The sequence below is a fragment of the Calidris pugnax genome, unplaced genomic scaffold (genome assembly GCF_001431845.1).
Source record: "Calidris pugnax isolate Ruff unplaced genomic scaffold, ASM143184v1 scaffold19, whole genome shotgun sequence".
NCBI classification, from domain to species: Eukaryota; Metazoa; Chordata; class Aves; order Charadriiformes; family Scolopacidae; genus Calidris; species Calidris pugnax.
The window spans coordinates 4,838,022-4,861,376 of NW_015090775.1; the positions used below are offsets into that span (position 1 = coordinate 4,838,022).

Sequence of the window (23,355 nt, forward strand, 5' to 3'; positions counted from 1 at the left end):
CTTATCAGTGCTGTTTGTGCACCTCTCCAGGACTTGCTGCTGTCAGTTCTGACCTGATCATAGACATGAATCTTTCTCAATGTTTCCAGCAGTTATTTTGATTCAAATATTACAGGACTGTCATTGATTATGAACTTGTTGATCCTTTACTAGTCACACTGCATGGAAACCGATCTAATTCACAGAATCACAGAATCTTCATGGTTGGAAGGGACCTTTGAGGTCGTCAAGTCCAACAGCTTCATGGCTTTCTGTACATACTGAAATCACTTCAAACAACTACTGCTATATGTTGAACAGAAAATTCTCTCCTCTTCTAGCTGCACTTCCAGTTACCTAGAGCTGCGCAACGGCGCCGACTCCACTGCCCCCATCATTGCCAAGCTGTGTGGAGGATCCATGCCAGGCTTGCAGAGATCCTCAGGAGCTGTCATGTACCTGAGGTTCAGGTCTGACAGCAGTGCCACGCACGTGGGATTCAATGCTAAATATTCCATTGGTAATGCTTGCATTTATCAATTTGTTTGATTTTAGGGAATATTTTGGTCTCAAGTGTCAGGATTTTTGTAATAGGGCTTAAATCACGCCTATGAGGTGGACTGGCAGATACGTGCCTCTTTCAATTAGCGTTAGGGCTAAGGCATCAGGATCATGTGGGTAAACATCAGAGTGTTCTGAACCTAGAAAGAGGTAAAAATTATGGAAATAGGAATAGAAAAGTGCTCATAGATCTGCAGCAGTGGAAACAAAGACTGGATAACCTCTTGTCAAGGACAATTATCAAAGAGGCAGGAGAAGAAAAGGTTGATGTGGATAAAGTCATGGAACATGATTTGATTTTCAGCATGCAAAATTATGGTCACTTTCCTGAGCAGGATCCTGAAGACGAATGCAAGGATCAGCTGAGAGTTGGCAGGAGGAGAAGAAATTAGGAGCTTCTCTATGTAAATGTAAATGTAAATCAATCTATAATACCAATGCTGCTAGACAAGCAGAGTCAGCACAACAATGGACAGAAAAATGAACAAGCAGTAAGAACCATTATTTGTCAGCTGGGAAAATAAATACGTTAAAATTATTTGCTCTCAAGCTGCAAAAACAGGATTAGAAAGCACTAGCAAAGTTTTAAAATTAAATAAAAACCAGGGATGCTTGCAATGGAAGGGGGTGGGGGTGGGAAACCAAACTAGGACTGGTTGAATTAGGAGACCGTGGAAGATTTTTAACTGGAAGGCAACTGCTGTTTCATTACCACAGTTAGAGAACAAGTAAGTTGTGCCTTAGCTTTAGGTCTGATTTAGGAGAAACGTTGTCTGTCTGTGGTCCTTCAGTCAACCAAGTAACGTCCTTCCTTTTGCAGCTCCCTGTGGTGGGACAGTGATAGGACAAACTGGCATCATTGAAAGCACGGGGTATCCTGAGCTTCATTATCAAGACAACCTGCTGTGTGAATGGTTTCTGCAGGGCCCCAGGGGCCACTACCTTACCATCAGACTTGAAGGCCTCGATATTCAAAACTCCCCCGAGTGCACAAATGACTTTGTGGAGATCCGAGAATACAACGCTTCTGGTCTGAGAATTATTTCAGTGTTTGCCTTCCCTTCCCTAGTACTACTACGAACCTCCCCAGAGGTTCCTGAAAGCATTTCCCTTTGGGTACAAAGTGATCCTTTTCAATGTACAGTATTTGCTTCTGCCTGTCTTGCTTGCTGAAGCTAAGGCAAACAAAACCCTTCTATTTCCCAGTAAAAACTTGATTTTACTACTTTACTTCTGCCTGTCCAGTTAAATTGCAAAGTGATCCTTCAATATAAATATGAAAAATATACTGATATACTGATATACTGATACTGGTATATGTATTTGTTTTTTGCAGGAAATGTGTTGGGCAGGTACTGTGGTAATACTCTCCCTAATGCTGTGGACACCTCTGACAATTTTGCTTACGTCAAATTTGTCACTGATGGATCAGTCAATGCCCGAGGATTCAGACTGCGCTTTGACTCCAGTACTGAAGGTTGGATTTGTAAGGTTCCAAGTTACTTTCAGGGAAGCAACAGATACCACAGACCATAACCTTACTCATACAGTATATATTATAGGTCACTTATTCTTGGAGTGGTGTGTGGGGGAAACTCTGGGGGAAGCATGAATAGAGCTCTCTGATCGCTACTTAGCCAAGATGAAACTTTGAAAGGCAAGCAGGCCCCCACTAGGATGGATTTTGCCATCAGTAGTAGGTCTCACATGATGAAGCACACTCTTCCACACCTTTTCTTATCCAGCTGCCAGTCCAGGGATGTTCTAACATACCTTCCCCACACCCCTCAATGAGGAGGAAGGTAAAGAAATGCTTTGATTTTCCTCTGTGTTATTCTGTCCCTCTGAGGTGAGTGGTATTCTTAAATCCCCCTAAATCCAGTAGTTTTTAACTAGTAGGTTTTAAGTAGAATCAGAGAACTGGAAGTTCTCTGAGTTATTGAGCAGAGTTATTGAGCAGAGTTATTGAGGATGTATGGGACCTCTGAAGATGACATAGTCCAACCCTCCTGCTCAAGTATGGTCAGGTAGAGGAAGTTGCCTAGAACTTGAATGTTTTCAGGGACAAAGTATCCAAAAACTCTCTGGACAACCTATTCCAGTGTTCAAAAACCCTCACAATAAAAGAAGTTTTCATATGTTTAGCTGGAATTTCCTGCATTTCAATTTGCGCCCATTGACTCTTGTCCTGAGCACGACGACTTCAAAGAATTGCTCTGATCAGGACTAAGGACATAGACCTATCCCTGCTTCACACTTCTCATTCATGTTCTTTATTGCCCATGCAATGCTTGTCCTGCCAAAATATGGCTACTTTTTGAGAAATTCTTTCCAGTAGTGGTCGTGAAAAATCTCCTTAACTCTTTCCAGCTCATTCAAAAGCTGAAAGCTTCCTTATTCTTCATGTTTGCTTCTGCAGTACAATAACACAGGCAGAAACAAACTGCCAAAGAATGTTATTCCACTCCCAGGATGCTGTCATGCAACCACAGAAGAGAACCTGTATTAGCAAAAATTTAATGCAGATGGATACACAGATTAGACTATTCTGCAGGAGGGTCGAGGGAAGGGACTAACTCTCTCCCACTGCACTCCGTTAAACTCCATTAAACTCCGTTAAATATATGTCTGTTTCAAAGGGAAACCAAGTGTGAGCTGGTACCATCAGTCTCAGAAGAAAAATGCACTCTATACCCAAGACCCGTGTTCTTTCCTTAGAGCGCAATTTGATATTCATAACAAAGATAGGAAAACCACAAAATAACTGTACTGAAAAAGTGTTGCTTAAAATTCTTGAAAGCTTTTTCTCTACTGCTGGAGGAAAAACACATCCTCCATCATTAGCCACTCTATAAGCCCCTGCTCGTTCTGTGCAGTTCTGCCCAGCCATCTGAAAAGCAGAAATGTCTCAATCCTGCCACAGTTAGAGGCTTGTATGTCTTGACATTAAAGCCTGTGGGTCACTCAATCTGGTATGAGCCCTTCAGAGAAGGGAATTTTAATAATGAGACTAAAAGGAGCTGCTATGGTCAATTAATATTCAACTATGTTTATGGCTGAGTGATAAAGACTGTCAGGAGCTTAGCTGTTCAGAGAAAAGGGGACAGGACGGGCATATCAAATCAAGCTCTCAGGTTATCTTTTTCATGCATTATTAGAGTTGGGGGTTTTTTGCTATAACTCTATAAGCAATGCTTTACTCTAGGTTGGTGGTTGGACTAGATGATCTTTAAGGTCCCTTCCAACCTAGACGATTCTATGATTCTAAGTCTCCTAATATTTGGGTATTTCAGAATGTGGTGGGGATTTTACTGCCCCTGTTGGAACATTTACTTCACCCAACTATCCCAACCTGTACCCACACAACCGAGTGTGCGAATGGAGGATCACAGTGGACGAAGGCCGACGTGTGACTCTAACCTTTAATGATATGAAAACAGAAGAACACTGGAGTTGCTCCTCAGATTATGTGGCTGTAAGTATTGGGCGTGAGGAGAGAAAATGCACTTCCTAATCCTTTTATGGTATATTAATGGATGTAATAGAGCTGAAATGTTATTTATAGGTTGACATCTGGTTTTAAGACACATCATAATTTAATCTGGGGAAACATAAATGAGAGAAAGTTAGCTCTGTAGGGTGTCTAAACTCATCTGCTTGTTTTAGAGTATGGAAATTTTTGGAATAATGATTTAAGCAGAGGGGAGGACTTGAAGAAATCATTGGAATTGGCTCTTTATCAATTACAGAAAAAAGCTCTGCAGTTTTTGAAAGATTTCAGTGTCTCTTCTTAGTGTACATAAAGTCCATCAGTCAGTTCCAGGCTTTTGACTTTGGAGGTTGTTACTTATTGTTGTCAATTCAGAGATTGCAACAAATGCCTACTACTGTGTAGACCTTGTATATTCTGAAAAAAAAAATAGGGAAAACCCAGGAAATTCTACCTGTTTGTCACACACACACCCCATGTCCAAAAAGACAATTTTTGATTATTTTATCATGTTTATTTTAGATTTTTGGTTATTTAGTGAAAAAAAAAAAAACCACCAACAAAAAACTGGCACACAGAACTGGACCTGATCTGATGTACAAATACCTCAAAAATACTATTCCTCTATTTGTTCAGATTAGCAGTGCAAACACAGGAATTAGCTTTAGTACGATGAGAAGCTAGTCCATGCACGAGTGTGAGGGGGTGAAGTACTTCTCCCTTGGGATTTGTAAATGATGTTCCTTCACAGATGCTTTATGATATTAAATGATTAAAATGATATTTTCCTTCACAGATGCTTTAGACAGGCCATGGGGAGCCAGTTTTCACTGATTCATGATTAATGAATTTATTGATCTCTTAAAGAAGGATCTGCCCTGCCAGCTTTTGGGCCTTCAGCGCTTGAACATATTCCAAATCTTAGTGTGAAACATCGTTTCTGCCTCACTTGCCCTTTTGAGATAGTAGTAGAAAGAAGGAATTAACTCCTAGGCTAAAGGCTGTTTTAAGAAACTGATCAAAAGCCATTTGGATCATCAAAAAGTGAAATGTTTAAATTAATCCGAAATGCCCACCAGCACTTAATATATTGGAGAAGATTTTGATAAAGCTGATGTTGGCCTTAACAAGAATACTAAGAAAATAATTTGAAATAGAGTGAATATGAACAGTAGCTGGTATTGTTAGATGATTGAAGATATAAATATTGAGCTAAAATAGAGTACTTTTCCCAACAAACCTGTTTCAATTTCTGTTTATTTGTTTAAGGAATTCTTTGGGCTTTTTTCATTGGTTGGTTGTTTTTTGTTTGTTTGTTTGTTTGTTTTTAAAAAAAAGAGAGAAAGGGAATATGTTTGTGTTTTGCCAAAATAAGCAAGGTATTTTCGATGTTTTACTTCAGAGCCTCATCCACTCAAGGCAGTGGTAATTTGTTCCAAGGTTTTGAGTAGATTTGGGAATTAACCTGACATGAGGGACATCAGGGAACCTTGAATTAAAGGTGTGAAGCACTGTTAGATGGTACAGGAGATGCTCGTAAGTCTGTATTTTGATGCCATAATAGTTTTTTTTGACCCAACAGGTTTACAATGGCCACAGACAGAACTCTCCTCGGCTGGCCAAGCTGTGTGGTGAGGTAAATCCAGGCACTGAAGTGAAATCCTCTGGAAATACCATGAAAGTCATTTTGGTGACAGATGCATCCCGTGCATCTAGAGGCTTCAGTGTCTCATACACATCTAATGAAGATGCAGGTAGTGTATGATTTTGAATTAAGTGAATGATCTTTGATGAGTCATTTCATAGCTAAAGGACTGGCACATGTCAAAAAAACCAACCAAAGCAGAAAACAAATCTCTGGTACCTTTTTTTTCTCTCTTACATTTCTGGCTGGGAGTAGATACATATCTTTAGTTGAAAGGACTTGAAAAAACAGGGAATCTCTGGGAGTTACAGACTTCATGTGTTTGTTATGTCAAACTTTAAATGGAAATAACAACCTCTGTTATGGGTCACGGTCCTTATTCTCACTACTGATTTATAGTTTTGTTCTTATTCTTGAGTAAGAGATAATCTGAAGTGGCCTTATTCCATGAAAAATGCGAAAAGCACCGTGCCATAGACAATTTGAATAATTCAAGTGCTTCCTTATTACTCAGGGGGTAACTATTTTATCGCAGCTTGTGAAAGAGTACAGCTAACCTACTTTTGCAAGCTCAGCCTCCAGAGAGGAGGCCTCTGGCAGAGCCTTACTACTACAGCCTTGAATCTTTTGATTTTCCAAATCCCCCTCCCAAGCATCGTACTGTATTATGAGGGCACTGCTCTTGAGAGTACGTTCCAGAAAAATCTTCTCTTAAGTCTAGAATTAGGTAATGGGTAGTGCTGAGCAATACTGAACTGAAGCTGCAGTGGGATTTCACCAAAATATTAAATAATGCTTGTTGTATTGATAGTGCTGCTGAAATACTTTATTTGATAACGTGAATAATTGTTGTTTCTTTGCTTTATACATGTGGTTTTAAAGACTTGCCAATAAATTCCAGGATGCTAGGCAAGAATTCTCTTGTACAAGGCAGTAAATTATAAAAAAGGAAGAAGATGGAAGATGAAAAAGGTTTTGATCTAACCAGTACATATACTTGCTAACGTGTGCATATCAGAATAAACATGGACAAGATTTCTCTTCATACAAGATTTATTACTATTTTCAAAGAAATTATATTTTGTTTCTGCAGTTTGTGGTGGAACCCTGATGGGATATGCAGGTGGGAATTTCTCTTCGCCTGGTTATGATGGTGTCAAAAATTACACAAGCAACCTGAATTGTGAATGGAGCATTGAAAATCCCTCCCACTATAACTCGTCCATATATATCTCTTTTGAGGATTTCCACTTGGAACGGCACCAAGACTGCCAGTATGACTACCTAGAATTTCGAATAGGTTTGTATGTTCAGCAGGAGAATGGATTAAGCCTGTCAAGGTTCCAGTTGTACAACTGTTTTTTTGCCAAACCTTGTTCATATGGATTTGTAGAGAGTGGTTGTTGTAAGATCTGTACACTTGTGTGTGTGTTCACATGCATGCCTTCCACGTTGCCTCCCAGACCAAGAGTGGGATTTCACTGCCAGAGCAATGGATGCATGGATTTGGTCACCCTTTCTTTCAGGGGAGAAAGTGGAAAATTGGATAGGTGTCTCAAGGTGTTAAATTGTTTTGGTGGCTGCAATACAAACTCAGTTCTCTCTTTACAAGGGACAATACAAATTTCACTTCACCTCCCTTGAAAGATGGCAACCAGGAGAAGCTGGAATCATCAGAACAATTTATTTGATCCACATCCCATTCTCTCCCTGCTCCTGAAATATCTCCAGGGACAGCAGGAGTGGAGTAAAGAAGGCTTTAATTATTCATAGCCTCTGGGCTGCATACCCACTTCATAGCCCCCTTTTGTACTCTAAAAGATCGTTGTCCAAAACCAAATCCATATTTCCTGTGACACTGCATCCCAAAATATAGAGTAAAAGGAAAACAATCCCAGGATTAATGCACCAGTAATATCTCTGCATATTTGAGCATCTTTAGCTATCCATAAGAACAAGCAACCGGAAATGTCATATTAAAGTCACTCAGCTAATGCCAAGTGTAGTATGAAAGCTCCAGCTGTCTTCTTCACTGAAAAGCTGTGTCTGTGAGTCCCTCAGAGAGCAGGTTCTAATTTACCAGGAGATCATTTCTGAAAAGCGGGGGGGGATTGAGAGCAGGAATCTCTTACATCCTTATTTCCATTCATATGAACGAGAGCTCTTGGTTTTATCGCCCCGGTTTGTCCGGCGTACAGCCAAAGCAGGGAGAGCTGCAGAGCCTAACAATTCCCTCCCACGTATGCGCTGGAGCTGGGTCATAACAGAAAGAGAACTCAGAGAAGGAAATAACAAAATATATCTGGTCTGTTACTGAGCAGTTTCTCACTTTATTCTCAACCTCAGGCCTCCAGGCAACACAATCCAATGAGCGAGGAAAAACTGTCGTCTTATTTTGCTCTACACAGTTTATAATCTAAATATTAATGGTCATTTTGGCCATACTAATGGATCTTCAGTTCCACAACCAGTCTCGTGTCAAAGGCAAAATGCCCCCCATTCAGCTACGTGTGCTGACAACTAGCATTTTGTGAGCACTGAGATGCAAATAGTGCAGAATATCACTAAGCTTGGGCAGGTGCTGTTTAAGACTCTTAACACAGCAGATGTGAATTTGAGGAAAGGTCCAATTGAACAGTACATTGCCTGAGAGACCCCAAATGAAGCCAAGATGTGTAAAATTCATTTGAGTTACCCAAGCAACACACTTAATGGTACTGATTGAAAAAAAAAAAAAAAAAGCAAGCAGAATTAACTTTTTGTGTATTCACTGAGAAATATTTAATCTAAAAAGATACAATATAAATTTAAAATTTCTTAGGGTAAGGCTTTATATTAAGTTATTAAATTATCAGGTGCATGCATATAGTCTGTATGTGGTAGTACGGCTGAGCATGTTGCTGCAGTGAAATATCCTCCTAACTTTTGGCTTTTGTGGAAGACTCTGGATTTTGTCTTTCAGACCATTCCTTGTGGTTTGAACCAAATCTTACGGCACAATCTTTCTGTTTACATTATCTGTTTATCAACAGTCTAGATCTCTGGGCAGCTGGCCATTCAAGAAAGCAGTGATTGGTGGCACTTTTCACACTGTAGAGACTGAGTAACCTGTGTCACATCTGTCACATAGTCCATCACCTCGTAAGAAGTGCAAAAAAGAAAAAGTATAGTTCACATTTTAATTCTCAAAGTAGTTTTTAGTATTTTTTCCCAAATTGTTACTTATCGTGAACGTCTTCTGCTTGTAAAGCTCAGTATCAGTTTTAGTGCATGTTAACAAGACAGGTTTTAGCATTTCTCTGTGTAACTTACATTAATAGAATTTTATTATATGTCATCTTTTGTCTCTGTGCTTCAAGGCATTTCACATGGTGGCTCTGTCACTGTACATGACAGAAAGCTACAAAAGCAAGCAGAATTAACTTTTTGTGTATTCACTGAGAAATATTTAATCTAAAAAGATACAATATAAATTTAAAATTTCTTAGGGTAAGGCTTTATATTAAGTTATTAAATTATCAGGTGCATGCATATAGTCTGTATGTGGTAGTACGGCTGAGCATGTTGCTGCAGTGAAATATCCTCCTAACTTTTGGCTTTTGTGGAAGACTCTGGATTTTGTCTTTCAGACCATTCCTTGTGGTTTGAACCAAATCTTACGGCACAATCTTTCTGTTTACATTATCTGTTTATCAACAGTCTAGATCTCTGGGCAGCTGGCCATTCAAGAAAGCAGTGATTGGTGGCACTTTTCACACTGTAGAGACTGAGTAACCTGTGTCACATCTGTCACATAGTCCATCACCTCGTAAGAAGTGCAAAAAAGAAAAAGTATACTTCACATTTTAATTCTCAAAGTAGTTTTTAGTATTTTTTCCCAAATTGTTACTTATCGTGAACGTCTTCTGCTTGTAAAGCTCAGTATCAGTTTTAGTGCATGTTAACAAGACAGGTTTTAGCATTTCTCTGTGTAACTTACATTAATAGAATTTTATTATATGTCATCTTTTGTCTCTGTGCTTCAAGGCATTTCACATGGTGGCTCTGTCACTGTACATGACAGAAAGCTACTCAGCCACTTGGCTTGGAATAACTGTGAGAAGGCTTTGAAGGGCGCCCAAAGTTCCTCCCTCCTGCTCTAGTGCCTTCTTTGCCAGGACAGTGTGCCACCCCGCCTGCTGCTAGGAGTTCCTTTTGGAGCAAGACTTTTAAAACCAGCAGCCTGCTGTCATCAGAGAAACAAACTTAGGAATGGCATTGCCTGGATGTCGTGAGGAACATTATTACACTTTGTTTCCTTCTCCTGAGAATACACCAGTAATAAACAGAAACTATTGCTTCTACCAGTGTGACGGACCAATATCATGGAATCATAGAATCATAGAATGAATCATTGAGGTTGGAAGAGACCCTTGGGATCATCGAGTCCCACCATCTACCCTACTCTGCAAAGTCCTCCCCTACACCATGTCCCTCAGCACTGCATCTAAACGGCCCTTAAACACAGCCAGGGATGGTGACTCAACCCCCTCCCTGGGCAGCCTGTTCCAATGCCCGACCACTCTTTCAGTGAAAAATTCCTTCCTAATGTTCAATCTAAACCTCCCCTGTTGGAGCTTGAAGCCGTTCCCTCTCGTTCTGTCACTAATTACCTGTGAGAAGAGACCAGCCCCAACCTCTCTACAGTGTCCTTTCAAGTAGTTGTAGAGAGTGATGAGGTCTCCCCTCAGCCTCCTCTTCCTCATACTAAACAGCCCCAGCTCCTTCAGCCGCTCTTCATATGATTTGTCTTCTAGGCCCTTCACTAGTTTCGTTGCCCTCCTCTGCACTCACTCCAGCACCTCCAGATCTCTCTTGTATTGCGGTGCCCAAAACTGGACACAATACTTGAGGTGTGACACAATACTCGAGGTGTCACAGAAGTGCGATGGCTTGTGTTGTGCTTTCCTTTTAGGTTTCAAAGATTTGAGCAAATGCTGGCATTTTTTTGCCATACAGAGAACAGCATGTTGAGCTCCCTGGTAAAGAGATGCCCACTGTTAATATGACAGCTTCTTAATGGATGGAGCGCATCCCTATATGGTAGAAAACTCAAAATCCCTGTTGACTTCAATGAGGACGTCACAAACACATGGGCTTAATAGGCTTCCATGTGATCAGGTCTTTGGGCCATCTCTTCCCACTGTTCTGCCCCAAAACATCTGCAGTTTTGGGGCATTTTCTGTGTTTTCAGGTCTGATGGGTCATACAAAAGGAAAGTGTACGGAATGGCAGGAAGGGGAGAGAAGGAGCTCAAGCTATTTAAAGGACCATTAACACCGTTTTGGACAGAACTTCCTTGTTGTCAAGCTTTAGATGCCACCAATGAACTGCAGGACTCTATCTATACCCATTACAAACAAACAGTTATTCAGTGTGATATGTACTTTTCTCTGTTTTCTAGTCAAAACAAGATTGAATGCATGTTTGCCCTATGTATTCCTTTATGTTATTGTAGCTCTTTCAGCAGTCAAAAAGTATAATTTTTTTCCTTCTTTACTCAGGGGATGCTGATGGAGAGCTGATAGCCAAACTGTGTGGTCAGGCTGCACCATCTGTACCACTAGTCATAGCTGCCCCCCAGATCTGGGTACACTTTGTAAGTGATGGAAATACAGAAGATAAAGGATTCCTGGCCCATTACACGATTGAAGGTAAATGGCTTGATAGACTGTTGCCCTTCCTGACTGAGGCACTTGTGGAGAATGTTACAGAATCACAGAATCACATGGAGTTGGAAGGGACCTCTGGAGATCATCTAGTCCAACCCCCTGCCAGAGCAGGTCCACCCAGAGCAGGTCCCACAGGAACGTGTCCAGGAGGGTTTGATTGTCTCCAGAGAAGGAGACTCCACCACCTCCCTGGGCAGCCTCTGCCAGGGCTCTGCCACCCTCACAGCAAAGAAGTTCCTCCTCATATTGAGGTGGAACTTCTTATGTTCAAGTTTGTGCCCATTTCCTCTTGTCCTGTCACTGGGCACCACTGAAAAAAGACCGGCCCCGTCCTCCTGACACCCTCCCTTAAGTATTTATAGGCATTGATCAGATCCCCCCTCAGCCTTCTCTTCTCCAGACTAAAAAGACCCAAGTCCCTCAGCCTCTCCTCGTAAGGGAGATGCTCCAGGCCCCTCATCATCTTTGTAGCCCTTTGCTGTCCCCTCTCCAGCAGTTCCCTGTCCTTCTGGAACTGGGGAGCCCAGAACTGGTCCCAGTGCTCCAGATGGGACCTCCCCGGGGCAGAGCAGAGGAGGGTTGCCATTCATTTGGTGATACTGAGAATGCACACCATGGGATAAATTCTCAGAAGTCCTCAAAAGTTGCACTGCCTGCCACTATTTATATCCATCTCAAGCAAACACATGCTAGCAATTGAACTTTCAGATTTATTTTCTGTCTTGCTGTTCCCATTCCCTGAACCACGTTGGAGTTTTTGCAATGTAGTGCAACACTGAGAACAGCTGGTGGCCCTTGGGAATAGGGATGTAACAGGTAACACCAGCCAAGTTTGACTTACTGCACATAGGCCTCCAGAGTGCTAGCAGCGCTGAAATGCCTTCTGCTGCTTGAACCTTTGCACTCATTTTGAAATCCACTTTAAAGCCTTATCAGTGCAAATTTCACCATTTGCATGCCAGCACAACTGTTCTTCCTGTCACAGCTGAATTTAGCCTTGGTACTTATCTAGACATATCAGCAAGTTTTTTACTTGATTGTGTTGGCCCAAGGATGGCACCGATTTGCTGGTTTGCTTAGGAGTCTGAGATAAATAAATGGAAGATAAGGTGGAAGAGGCAGCTGTAAGCGTCAGCTGGCAAAGGTTTTGCAGAGCTATATTAAGTATCAGAAGAAATGCAAAGTTTCAAGGTCATTGCATCTGTTTACTCACTATTCAATGAGAAAGATTTTAAAACTGGAATTTTCCCAGATAAATTGTTCGTCCGTACCTACATCAGTCCAACTTAAATATATTTTAGCACTATTACAAGCTCAATAATCTTCCACTTACGTGATTATAGTGTTTAGTTCCTAACATGTAATGAAATATCACTTTTTTTCTTCAGCCTGTGGTGGTATACAGTCAGGTGAAAGCGGAGTTATCTCGAGCCCTAACTACCCAGAGCCTTACAGCAACCTGAATCGTTGCTCCTGGTTGTTGGAAGCCCCTGAAGGTGAAACCATCACTGTGAGTAACACAATGTCATCATCATGTGCGTGCAGCTGGCAGCATGAGAAGCACCCTCTGAGTTTTGAGGAACAGGTTTGAAACAATTTGGAAAATCAGAAATGTGGAGGAATGAAATATCTCCCCATCGGTCTTACCTAAGAAAGAGGGGGAAATGAAGATAACACAACCAAATTAGATTGTGCTTTTTGGAAAGCAGAAGGATCCCAGTCTAAGTTGACCTCAAACCACAGTACTGACTTCTCCTTTAAACAATGACTTTCTATGTTTGGGAAACTAAAATAACTCATGCTATTAGATGTCCGTGGATATTCTCACTATCATGAGAATAAACATGAGGCTTAAGTTTTGTAACCTCTGCAGAAAGGTTAAAAGCCACTAGAAAGTTACTTTTGTGTCTTAATGGTTAGTCTGGAAGGTAATATGATTGCTGGTACAAATTACATCAAAGAGATGCTACTCTTATTTCCCAGTAACTATTAATGGGCTGCCTGAGGTGCTAATTTCTTGAGCCAAACTGCTAAAAGACCAATTTAATCACTTTTATGACCAAGCACTGCTAAACGTCACTCACTGATTTATTTGACTGATCCTTTGGAGAATGGGTCCAATCAGTGACATTTGTGGTCCAGCTCAGAGAAAGAAATTTCTGAAAAGAAATTTTGTAAAAACACATTACAGATTTTCACGTCTAATGTCTTTCACTGATTTCCCTACCATATTTTCCTTATTTTCAACTAAAAAGGTATTTCTTAGAAATGCAAATGCATAGTTCTAATTGTTCTGCCGCATGATATTCTGACCACTGCCTAGGTACTTACTGAAGAGAATACATGATTATTTTAGTAGAGCACAATATTTTCTATTTAATTCAAAAATTTGTTTAAAGCAGAACTAATCTTAATCAGATGGAAGTAGATTTCTGTTTTAAAAGGACTGAATAGCAGGCCCCTCAGTGAAGGCAGACTAACCTTTTCCAGTATAAGCTGCCAGTTTCAGTTGCTGGTAAAGTTCCAAAATTAAACCATTTGAGCTAAATTTGTATTTGGTCTTTGCCTCAGGCAAGAGTTCTTTTGGAAACAAATGCACACAAAAATTACAGGAAGACGTACTGTTCATTTGCTAACTTTTCCACAAAAATCCCAAACCTGGCACTGGTGAAAAAAAAAACTTACTGGAAGAGGGCCAGGCAGTCATTAGTGCCCATCAATATTTCAACATCAACAAATCCAGGAGTCTACTGGATCAGCAATCTAAATCCTTGAGCTGGAAATCCCACCCATTTGCACATCACTCCAAGGACAAACGGCATCAGAGTGGGAGGGAGACAGGGTCAGAAACTGCCTGACCAGCCCAGTCTATCTCCTGGCCCACAGGAACCAACCACACAACTGTCCTTTCCGATTTAATGGAAACTAGCATTATTTTCAGCAACTGTTAAGTATTCTGATTCTGAAATATAACAGGAAGAAAAAAAATCCAAGGCTCTCTGCTTATATTCAAATGTGCAACTTTGGAAATCATGACCAGTGGCATAGCTACTTATATTCGAATGTGCAACTTTGGAAATCATGACCAGTGGCCTTGAGAGCAGGAAAGTGGTTCAACACCTCCTCATATTCAAGACCATTTTGAAGCACATACTTAGCTTGAAACGTACCACTAAGTCCCAATAAGGCCAGTCTTGAACCTATGCATTCCTCTTCCATTTCTGTCTTCATGCTGAGTAGCTGATGTTACTTATAGTGGCAGGACTCCAAGCGATACGTGCAGGAAAGCATCAAGGTGAAGTGAGGGTTGGATTTCTGCGCGTACCCAGATGTCATCGGGCTGGGTTGACTCCGGGATCTGCCCCTGAATGTCACTATTTTTGTGTTGCAGCTTACTTTTACAGCCTTCCATGTTGAAAACCATTCCCTTTGTAAGTGGGACTCTGTTACTATCCTGAACGGTGGCTCTCCTGGGTCTCCTGTCATAGGAAAGTATTGTGGAACCACATCCCCTGGGACTATTCGGTCTGGCTCCAGCAAGCTAGTCATCATCTTTAACTCTGATCACTCAATTCAAGGAGGTGGCTTTTATGCAACATGGACAGCAGAATCTCTAGGTAAGAGAAAAAAGTTTGTCAGGTCTACCATAGCAGTACATCATGCCCATATAGCACTTTTCAACCACAAAATGAATTAGGATTCTTCCTCTTTAATTAAGTTTGCGTTAAAAAACAGAAGAAATACATGACAACATCTTCATCATGCCTGAGAGGAACCAGCAGTAAAATAGTCAAGTATTAAACCAGTGTTGTCTGATCTCACACAATGAAATCAAATTTGGACTGATTTTGTACTTTTTTAAGCTTCCCACTGGTAGTTTCTCGATGTCTGTAAATTGGTACCATGCCCATGATCCTCCCAGCAGTGGTATCTATTGTCAGTGACTATGAGACATTTCATTTCTTGAATAATAATTGTTTCACAGTTTGGTTTGGTTTAAACACTTAAAGCTAGAAAGAAATCAGCTTCAAATCAGCTTCAAATCAGAGGCAGAGAGAACTTCTCAAAGAGCACATGTGACAAGAGCCTAAGACTCTTCCACTTTAGTGGAGGTGTTGAAGGTTGTACACATGCAGGATTGAATTGGTACGTTTAAAAAAACTTCCTTCCCTCTTGAAATTATCATCTCTCTGTTTTGTTTTTTTTTTAAAAAAAAAAGTTAGCTCACCATTTGCACACTGTCCTTCAGGAGGTGACTAAAGGCAAGTGTAGATGTCTTGGCTGCTGGCAGAGCAGAATTCACGGTTCCTTCTTACCCCAGCACGGAGCTGGCAATGTCTTCTCTGGTGTCAACTCCAGCTGCAAACCTGTTAATGATCTATCAGGATTCACACAGTCAGTTGATGGAGTGCCTTCTTAAACACATCAATAGTCTGTGCTTGTGTGAATATACACTGTCACTTAAGCAGGTTTTTGACACTGTTCCCTGTTGTCACTGGGATTTCATGTGCAAGGAAGGCCACCCCTCAATGATGTGGGAGACATCAGCTGTAAATGCAATGTGCATAGGCAGCATTCTCTCTGTGAAACAGATTTCTTTTTATATATTTGGTTTCCTTACCTCAGCATTCTTCTCATTTGTCCTCTGAGAATCTCTGGGTTTACATTCTGTAATGTGTGAGAAAACTTGGCCTCATATCCTTCTAAACACAACTGCCATTTCTAACATAGAAGAATGAAAATCTTCCTTTTAAAGCTAACATATATTTTTAAAGAGGAAAAAAAGTAAGATGTTATGAACCTTTTTTTTTTGGCTTTTTATTCATCCTTTTACTGCATTGTCTCTGAAATAATAATGGGTTGCTAGCACTGTACGCGTAGCCCTAGTAAATTATTCTTGGCGTGGTATTTGCATGTTTCAAATTAAGTAAATTTATTATGCATAAGAACATGAGCTGCCACAGAGCCATGACCAGCTATTCCTCCTTATAAATGAATCTGTTAACAATTTCTGAAGGCATGTTTTTCAGCCCTCTCCATAATCCCAGTGAGATCCACAGGGCTGTCTGGGCTGGAGGAGAAGTCACCATTTTGCCCTGGGTAAACGGATACAGCTGGAGCAGATTCACATGTGGAACTGCAATATTTGCACGTTGCAGAGTGAGGAATGAAGGGATTAGCAGTAGATTGAGGTTATTTTTTTTTCCCTAGGGTGCTTTTCTGAATGGCTGACAGTCACGATGTGCATGCTGTGGGGTGTGGGAATGAACCTTCACAGTCTGGAGAAGCTCCTCATTAGTGTATTCCTGACCCTTACTCTCTCTCTAAGCAATACTCACCTGTAATTGTCAGCAGTATGTAGATGGACCAGAGCAAAAGGGTATGAACTGGCAAGGAGAAGGAGCTTGTGAGGAAAAGAAAGTGAAGTACAAAGAGAGACCTCTAGAATGTAACTACCTCTCTGCTACAGAGAAAGGAAAATTAATTTAAAGGGAGAAGGAAAATTAATTTAAGAAGGGGTAAATGAAGTTTGAATGGGTGTCAGGGCTTTGCTCTCTCGCTCTTGCAGCCCCAGAAGGAAGCAGCCATTCAGAGCTGACACCAACAGGAAATATTTGAACACCTCTCCCGCCTGTTGCTATTTTTTCCAGGGTGTGGTGGAATCATTCACTCAGATAACGGTACCATCAAGTCTCCTCATTGGCCTCAAAACTTTCCTGTGAACACCAGATGCACGTGGACCATCATTACGCATGAAAGTAAACACTTGGAGATGAACTTCCACAGTAACTTCCAGATTCCAGACCGTGATGGCAGCTGCCAGAGCAGTTATGTGAAGGTAAATTAATTGTTGGCATTAGATCAGCAGAGCAGTGCTTTAAGAAGTCATGACTCCAGAAACCTGTTTTGCCATCATCGTGGTTAGGATTGTCAAGGCACAGAACTCAGGAAATATTAACTGAATTCCTTGTACCAATACAGTCACTTTTCTTTATGCCTTGAGATTGGGCTTGTATATATTTTTGGTTTTTATTAGTTCTTGAGGTTCCACCTCCAGCCGGGTCCCATCACCCTATGTGCTGCCTTAAAAATGAAAAATATGAAAAAAGTACATATGACTTCAGAACCAGGAAATAACAATAAAATGCAGCATAATGAAAAGACCTTTTCAATTACTGCAGTGAGTAAAAAAACAGGAATGTGGCACTGTAATTCTACAAAAATTCTTTCTAAGTGTATAAATTGACCAAGTTACACTAATCCTTCTTTTTTTTAATCTTGAAAAACAAAGATAGCATTCTTATCTTTCATAGGTTGTCAAGAGCCACTTGTTTTCAAAGCAATAGAATGGAGTGGACATGCTTTGAATTCTTCAGTGCCATTTTTTTCTCAGGCATTTGGCATACGTTCAGTGGTTTTGTGCTCATTTTCTCCAGAGCAGTACAACTCCCACTTGAAATAAAGGGCAAACATAATTTGACAACATGTAGGAAGGCTGGAGCAACTGTACAGCTGATCTATACTTACTAACTTACAAACCACAGTTGCACTCGTTTTTTAAGGCTGCGGAAAAAAATACTGTGAGATTTGTCTTTTCAGAGCCTGCTCCACTGATTAATTGATGTAGTATGTTACAATACATTTTGCTAATGTGAAATTGAAATTTCTAAACAGTCCTGAATGACATAGCCAAAAACTATGTCAACTGGAGATTTTCTGCATAGAGGAAAATTTTTAGTGATCTCCACCTCCATTGCAGAATGTCCAATTTGAGATGTATGAAGGTGTCTGCATATGAAAAAGTACAAAACAGGTGTAAGTTTCTTCCATTCATTCCAAGCTGAGCAGCCAAAAAAAGAGGAATCCAAAATCAATAGTGACTTTGCAAAATCTTGGCCAGGCCATAGGCGGTTTATATTAATCCTTTGAGCATCCATGGCCTCAAACACCTGGCCAGATGAATGAGGAGATTCATGTGCCTACACTTACAGACTAACCCTTGGCTAACCCTATCTAGAGGGGTTGCTTAGAGCAATCACAATATCATGTGGCTGGTTTAGTTCCACTAGACTTCATTGAAACCCATTATTTTAAAAATCAAATATTATTTATTTTTAATATATTTTTGGTATAAAGTGCCAGTAAAAATTTTTTTAAACACATTCACAAAAAATAAATTTATTATTAGAGTAAATAACTGTTGGTTTTATTTTTCTTAAAGCAGAGGTTTTAAATCCTTGGCAATAAACATTCTGATTCAGGAAATTATTTAAGCATTCAGGAACATCAAACATTCATGCCTATGTTTCATTTTAAATGTGTGTTGAAATTCAGGGCTTAAACTGTGAGCCTCAAGTACATGTTTAAGTAATTACCTGAAGAGGGTTTCATTTAAACATGTACATAAACCTGCGTGTGTTTCTTGAGTGCATGGTTTGATTGAACTTAAATTGGCTATTGGTACAGTTGAAGTAAATGCATGGCTTCTTAAATTGGCTATTGGTACAGTTGAAGTAATATTTTAAAAAAATGTGCATATTTCTTTATTACATTTTTGGGGAATTAAATTCTTTTGTTGCCTCTCTACATGATTTGATACTTGTCACTGAACAAGTGAATGCAATGTAACAAAAATGGGAATAAGTGTTGATTAGCAAGACTAGGTATTAAGGATTCAGATCTTCCAGTTTGATGCCTCTATATTACCCTGCCACGACAGCTTTGCATTTTATTGCCTTATGAGCAATAGAAGGATTGCATTTAATAATTCATTGCATAAACAGATAGTCATATTCATAGGGTTATGGACATAAGTTAGCAGAGACAAAATGGAGGTAGCTAATGATGTGCATAAAATGGTTTTCTCTGGTTCCCCGGACCTGATCTACGTGTGCTCCGCTATCAGCAGGGATTTGAGCAAATGACCTCCAGATGCCCTTCCAAGGTCCTTGGCAATCTAAGTTATTCACTGTGATTCACTCCTTGGAGAAGTCTTTTTGTCTCCACTAATTGGAGAGTGAATGGAGAATGATTAGCTCCAATTCAGGTGTCTAAAATTCAGTGTGAGATGAATCCTACCCCAAGTCCATAGAAAGAACAATTGCACGTACAATTTCTGGTGGGTTCCCACAAATTACATGGGCTTTGAAAGCACTAAACAATTTCCAATCTGGGCTTGTCAGGTGTGGAGAGGAAATGATGAAGAAGAAGCAGCTTTGTTAACCACAGGATGTGGAAGTTCAGCTCCTGATCCTGTTGTTGCTCCAAACAATGTGATAACTACAGTATTTCAGTCTCAGGATGCTCCCGGGCCAGGTTTCTCTGCATCTTTTATAAGCAGTAAGTAATATTGCTCTATTAGTCCATATTGAATTAGTTTGATCTGTGTGTAGCAATTCAGACCTCAGTCCAAAAAGGCACTGAAGTCTCTGCCTGGCTTTTGAAACCAAGAGTTACGTTACTAACGCAGTGGAGCTCCTGTGTGCTCCAGCGTTGGACTTGCCAAAGATCCTCCATGCAGCTACAAGTTTGTAGTTATTCTTAGCCACCTCTGCCTTTTCAGTGTGCTGAAAAGAAATGAATAGGCTTTAAATTTTATGAATTTGTTTCTCTGTAGTTAAACTGCTTGGAAGCCAAAGGCATAATCTTAAAAAGGAAAAAGAAACTGTTCCTCCTTTAGAATTCTTACCTGTTCTTCTTTTCAAGGCACATGCTGAAACTGCAGCTATTTCTCCTGTGTATGGTGTAGCCCATGCCCTGCACATAAACTGCTCTCAGGAGAAGAAATGACTTCTCATCACCTGCACTGGCCTTTGTTTTGTTCTGTTTGCATTTCATGTAGCTCAAGTGGCATCTCCTGGATGGGCTTCTCCTGTTTCTTTAATCATGGCATGTCTGCTTTGTGATGGTCAAACCCACCAGAAGTGTAGGAGATAGTGCTCAATTGCATCGGTTGCTTGGGGTTTTCTGAAGGATGCTGCAAAATGAAAGGGAAAACCACTTTCCCTTCACTGGATTCAGATTAAAACAGTGAGAGTTGCCTAGAGGAACATAACATAGAAGTATACAGAATTCTGAACCAAAACTACTTTTGTTTTTATAATGTCTGTACTAGTGTTGTCAGTAACAAGTAACAACCTCTTAGTGGAAACAATCAGAGGCTTCATGTGCCTGTTCCTGATCTTATAGCAGCATTTTACCATGTACTGCACTCCTTTAAGCCTTTACCTTAAAATAAAGAGAAGCCCCAATGCCATGCAAGTCATTAGGATGAGAAGGAGCTCCATGAAAATGAACAGTTATGTGAGCTTGAGAAGTTCTGGGTGGCAAACCTCTCCTGCCTCCGTGCACAGCAAAGCAACCCAGAAATGGCCCTGCAGCAGATTGCATCCCCCCGGCCGTCGAGCCTGAAGCAAGAATGGTACCACTTGGGCTAACGCGGGCATTTCCAAACGGGGCTAAATTGCCACTGTGCCCCCATAGCCCCCCATCCAATTCAGCTACATTGCTTCGTACTAAGGGATTTTGAAACGTGCAGGCTCCAAACCCATAAAAAACAGCAGTGCTGTGTCCTTCTGGTCAGTTGGCTGAGGGGCTGGGGCCTGCTCATACTGAAGACATTCCAAGATATTGTGTGGGAGAACAGCAGTGCTGTGTCCTTCTGGTCAGTGGGCTGAGGGGCTGGGGCCTGCTCGTACTGAAGACATTCCAAGATATTGTGTGGGACCGCAGGCGGGAAGGCCCTGTGTTGCCCAAAAACACTGCTCTGTGTGTGTGTAAGACCTGCTTTTGCCATCATGATACTCTCCTATTTTTTTAACCAGCCTCTCAAGGAGAGGTAAGGTCCTTGTGTACGTTATTGGTTTTCCAACTGCAAAACGGGAATGATGTTGTCACCTGGATGATAACTGTGTCTTATTTATTTGTGTTTGCAGGATGCGGAGTAAATTTCACCAGCCCTGCAGGTCGTATCATCTCTCCTAACTACCCGAGTCAGTATGACAACAACTTGAACTGCAGTTATATCATAGATCAAGGACCACGGTCACTGGTGATCTTAGAATTTGAGACTTTCCACTTGGAAGGTAACTGGTTCTTCATAATTTCAGTATGTACCATGAAGAGTGATTTCTTAGTTGAAAACATACAAGTCTTCTGTCATGGAAAATGATTGATTGATGTAATGGAAAATGATTAATTTGCTGGTCCATTCTGAAAATCATTTACAGACAAACATTTACAGAGGTAGTTTTGAGGGTTCCGTTTTGCATCACTGAAGGCTTCTGCAAGAGTGGAGACAGATCTTACCTGTAGAATATCTTGCAGCAATGAAGTTGGGCATTTGCCTGGTGGTTGGAGTGTAAGAGTGACTATGGCCAGCCCAGCTGTTTTGCTTTTCAGTGCTTCTGTTTCCTTAACTGATAAAATTAATATATATACACTTGTCTATTTTACAAGGATGTATGAACATATAAATGTGAAACCAGGTGAAAACTACAGTAACTGAAAAACCTATAAACCTATAAATCCTGTACATACCCATGAACCAAAGTCCCTCTTGAGATTTTCAAACTTGGCATCATTTAGCCAAGAAATAACATGTAAATTATCTTGGTCTCATAGGTGTGAATGGTAAAACTTTCCCAGCTGTGATAGGATCGAACTTTTGTGGGTGGAGGTGTCATGATAACACAGAGGAATCCGTATGTCCAAATGACTAGGATGGCCAAGTGGGATGCCACACGCATTGTGAGGCCATCTTAATTTGTTTCCCTTGAAATCACCTAGACCAAGAGACTTCTGAATAATGTGCTACTAAGCTGGAGTGCATAATTTGAATTTTTCTTCAGACCAAACAAAAAAAAATCAGAAAATAGGCTTCTTTTATTTCCTTCTTAAGTTTTCAACTGTTGAATTCAAAAGTATTCTGGTCAAAACTTTAGATCTGAGACAAAGATTTGATTTGACTATGATTTTTTTCTGAAACACTTTTATCATCCTTCAATACAAACTGGTACTTTAAGAAATTTTTAAAAAATGAAATGTAAACCACAGAAATTACATAATTTCTTCATGTAGAAGACATTATTATTCAGCAGACACACTAAAAATTAGGCTGAATCAGATGATGCCAATTTCGACACCTCAATGAGTACATTACTGATATGTATTCTGTCTGTGCATTCAGTTAATTCATAAATGGATTCAAGCTTTTATTATCAAGAAGGTTAAAGCAAAGAGGTAAGTGATACAGACATAATAATAAAGGTAGACCTAAATAAATACTAAAAATATTCTACTTCTTGCAGGGCAATTTGTTCCTTTATTGTTATAGGCTTCCTTTGGCTACAAAAACTAAAAAGTCCTTAGTCACATGAAAGAAAAGAACTGTAGGTATGAACTAAAGGACATCTGGTTATAAAATGGGAAGTATCATAGAATCATAGAATTTCCCAGGCCGGAAGGGACCTCCAAGGGTCATCTAGTCCGACCTCCCCGCAGTCAGCAGGGAAGTATGACACTTCCCAGTAGCTGGTTATTAATATTTTTCACAAAATCTTAAAATATAACCCTGTAGCAAAGAGAAATTGCCTGGGTTTAAATAGGAAAGAAGACTGAAACCACCATCTTGCAAACTATCCTGCAGAAGTGAAAACTTATTCAGCAGCCCCCCGAATGTGTTTAGCACATGTGCCTAAGGGTTTCCAGCATGAACACCCTTAGTTCTTTTGCAAAGGCACGACAATGTTTGACAGCATCTGTTAAAAACATTCCTAGCTTTTCCATATGCAAGGAAGCATTGCACCTGCTTAGATTGTTGCTGAGTGTGGCCTTTAAAATTTTAACCACGCTAGGAAATATGTTCTGGATTGGGTTTTTAAAGTTTAGCTACATATTCAGTTACCATCATTTACTACCTATTTGACCTTTTAAAAGAAATCCAATTGGGTTTTTTTTCATGGTTGTTT

At 40.3% G+C, this 23,355-nt stretch overlaps 1 protein-coding gene across 1 annotated transcript in view; it reads left to right on the forward strand.

The window, feature by feature from the left end:
- The window catches only part of CUBN (cubilin), a 166,347-nt gene that overhangs the window by 114,687 nt on the left and 28,305 nt on the right, over window positions 1–23,355 (forward strand). The window contains exons 45-56 of the mRNA XM_014945868.1: window positions 321–499; window positions 1,361–1,570; window positions 1,877–2,017; window positions 3,834–4,015; window positions 5,613–5,784; window positions 6,769–6,975; window positions 11,219–11,368; window positions 12,775–12,896; window positions 14,778–15,003; window positions 17,038–17,225; window positions 19,570–19,726; window positions 21,322–21,471. Of these exons, the coding sequence (XP_014801354.1) occupies window positions 321–499; window positions 1,361–1,570; window positions 1,877–2,017; window positions 3,834–4,015; window positions 5,613–5,784; window positions 6,769–6,975; window positions 11,219–11,368; window positions 12,775–12,896; window positions 14,778–15,003; window positions 17,038–17,225; window positions 19,570–19,726; window positions 21,322–21,471 (2,084 nt within the window). The remainder of the gene's footprint in view (window positions 1–320; window positions 500–1,360; window positions 1,571–1,876; window positions 2,018–3,833; window positions 4,016–5,612; window positions 5,785–6,768; window positions 6,976–11,218; window positions 11,369–12,774; window positions 12,897–14,777; window positions 15,004–17,037; window positions 17,226–19,569; window positions 19,727–21,321; window positions 21,472–23,355) is intronic.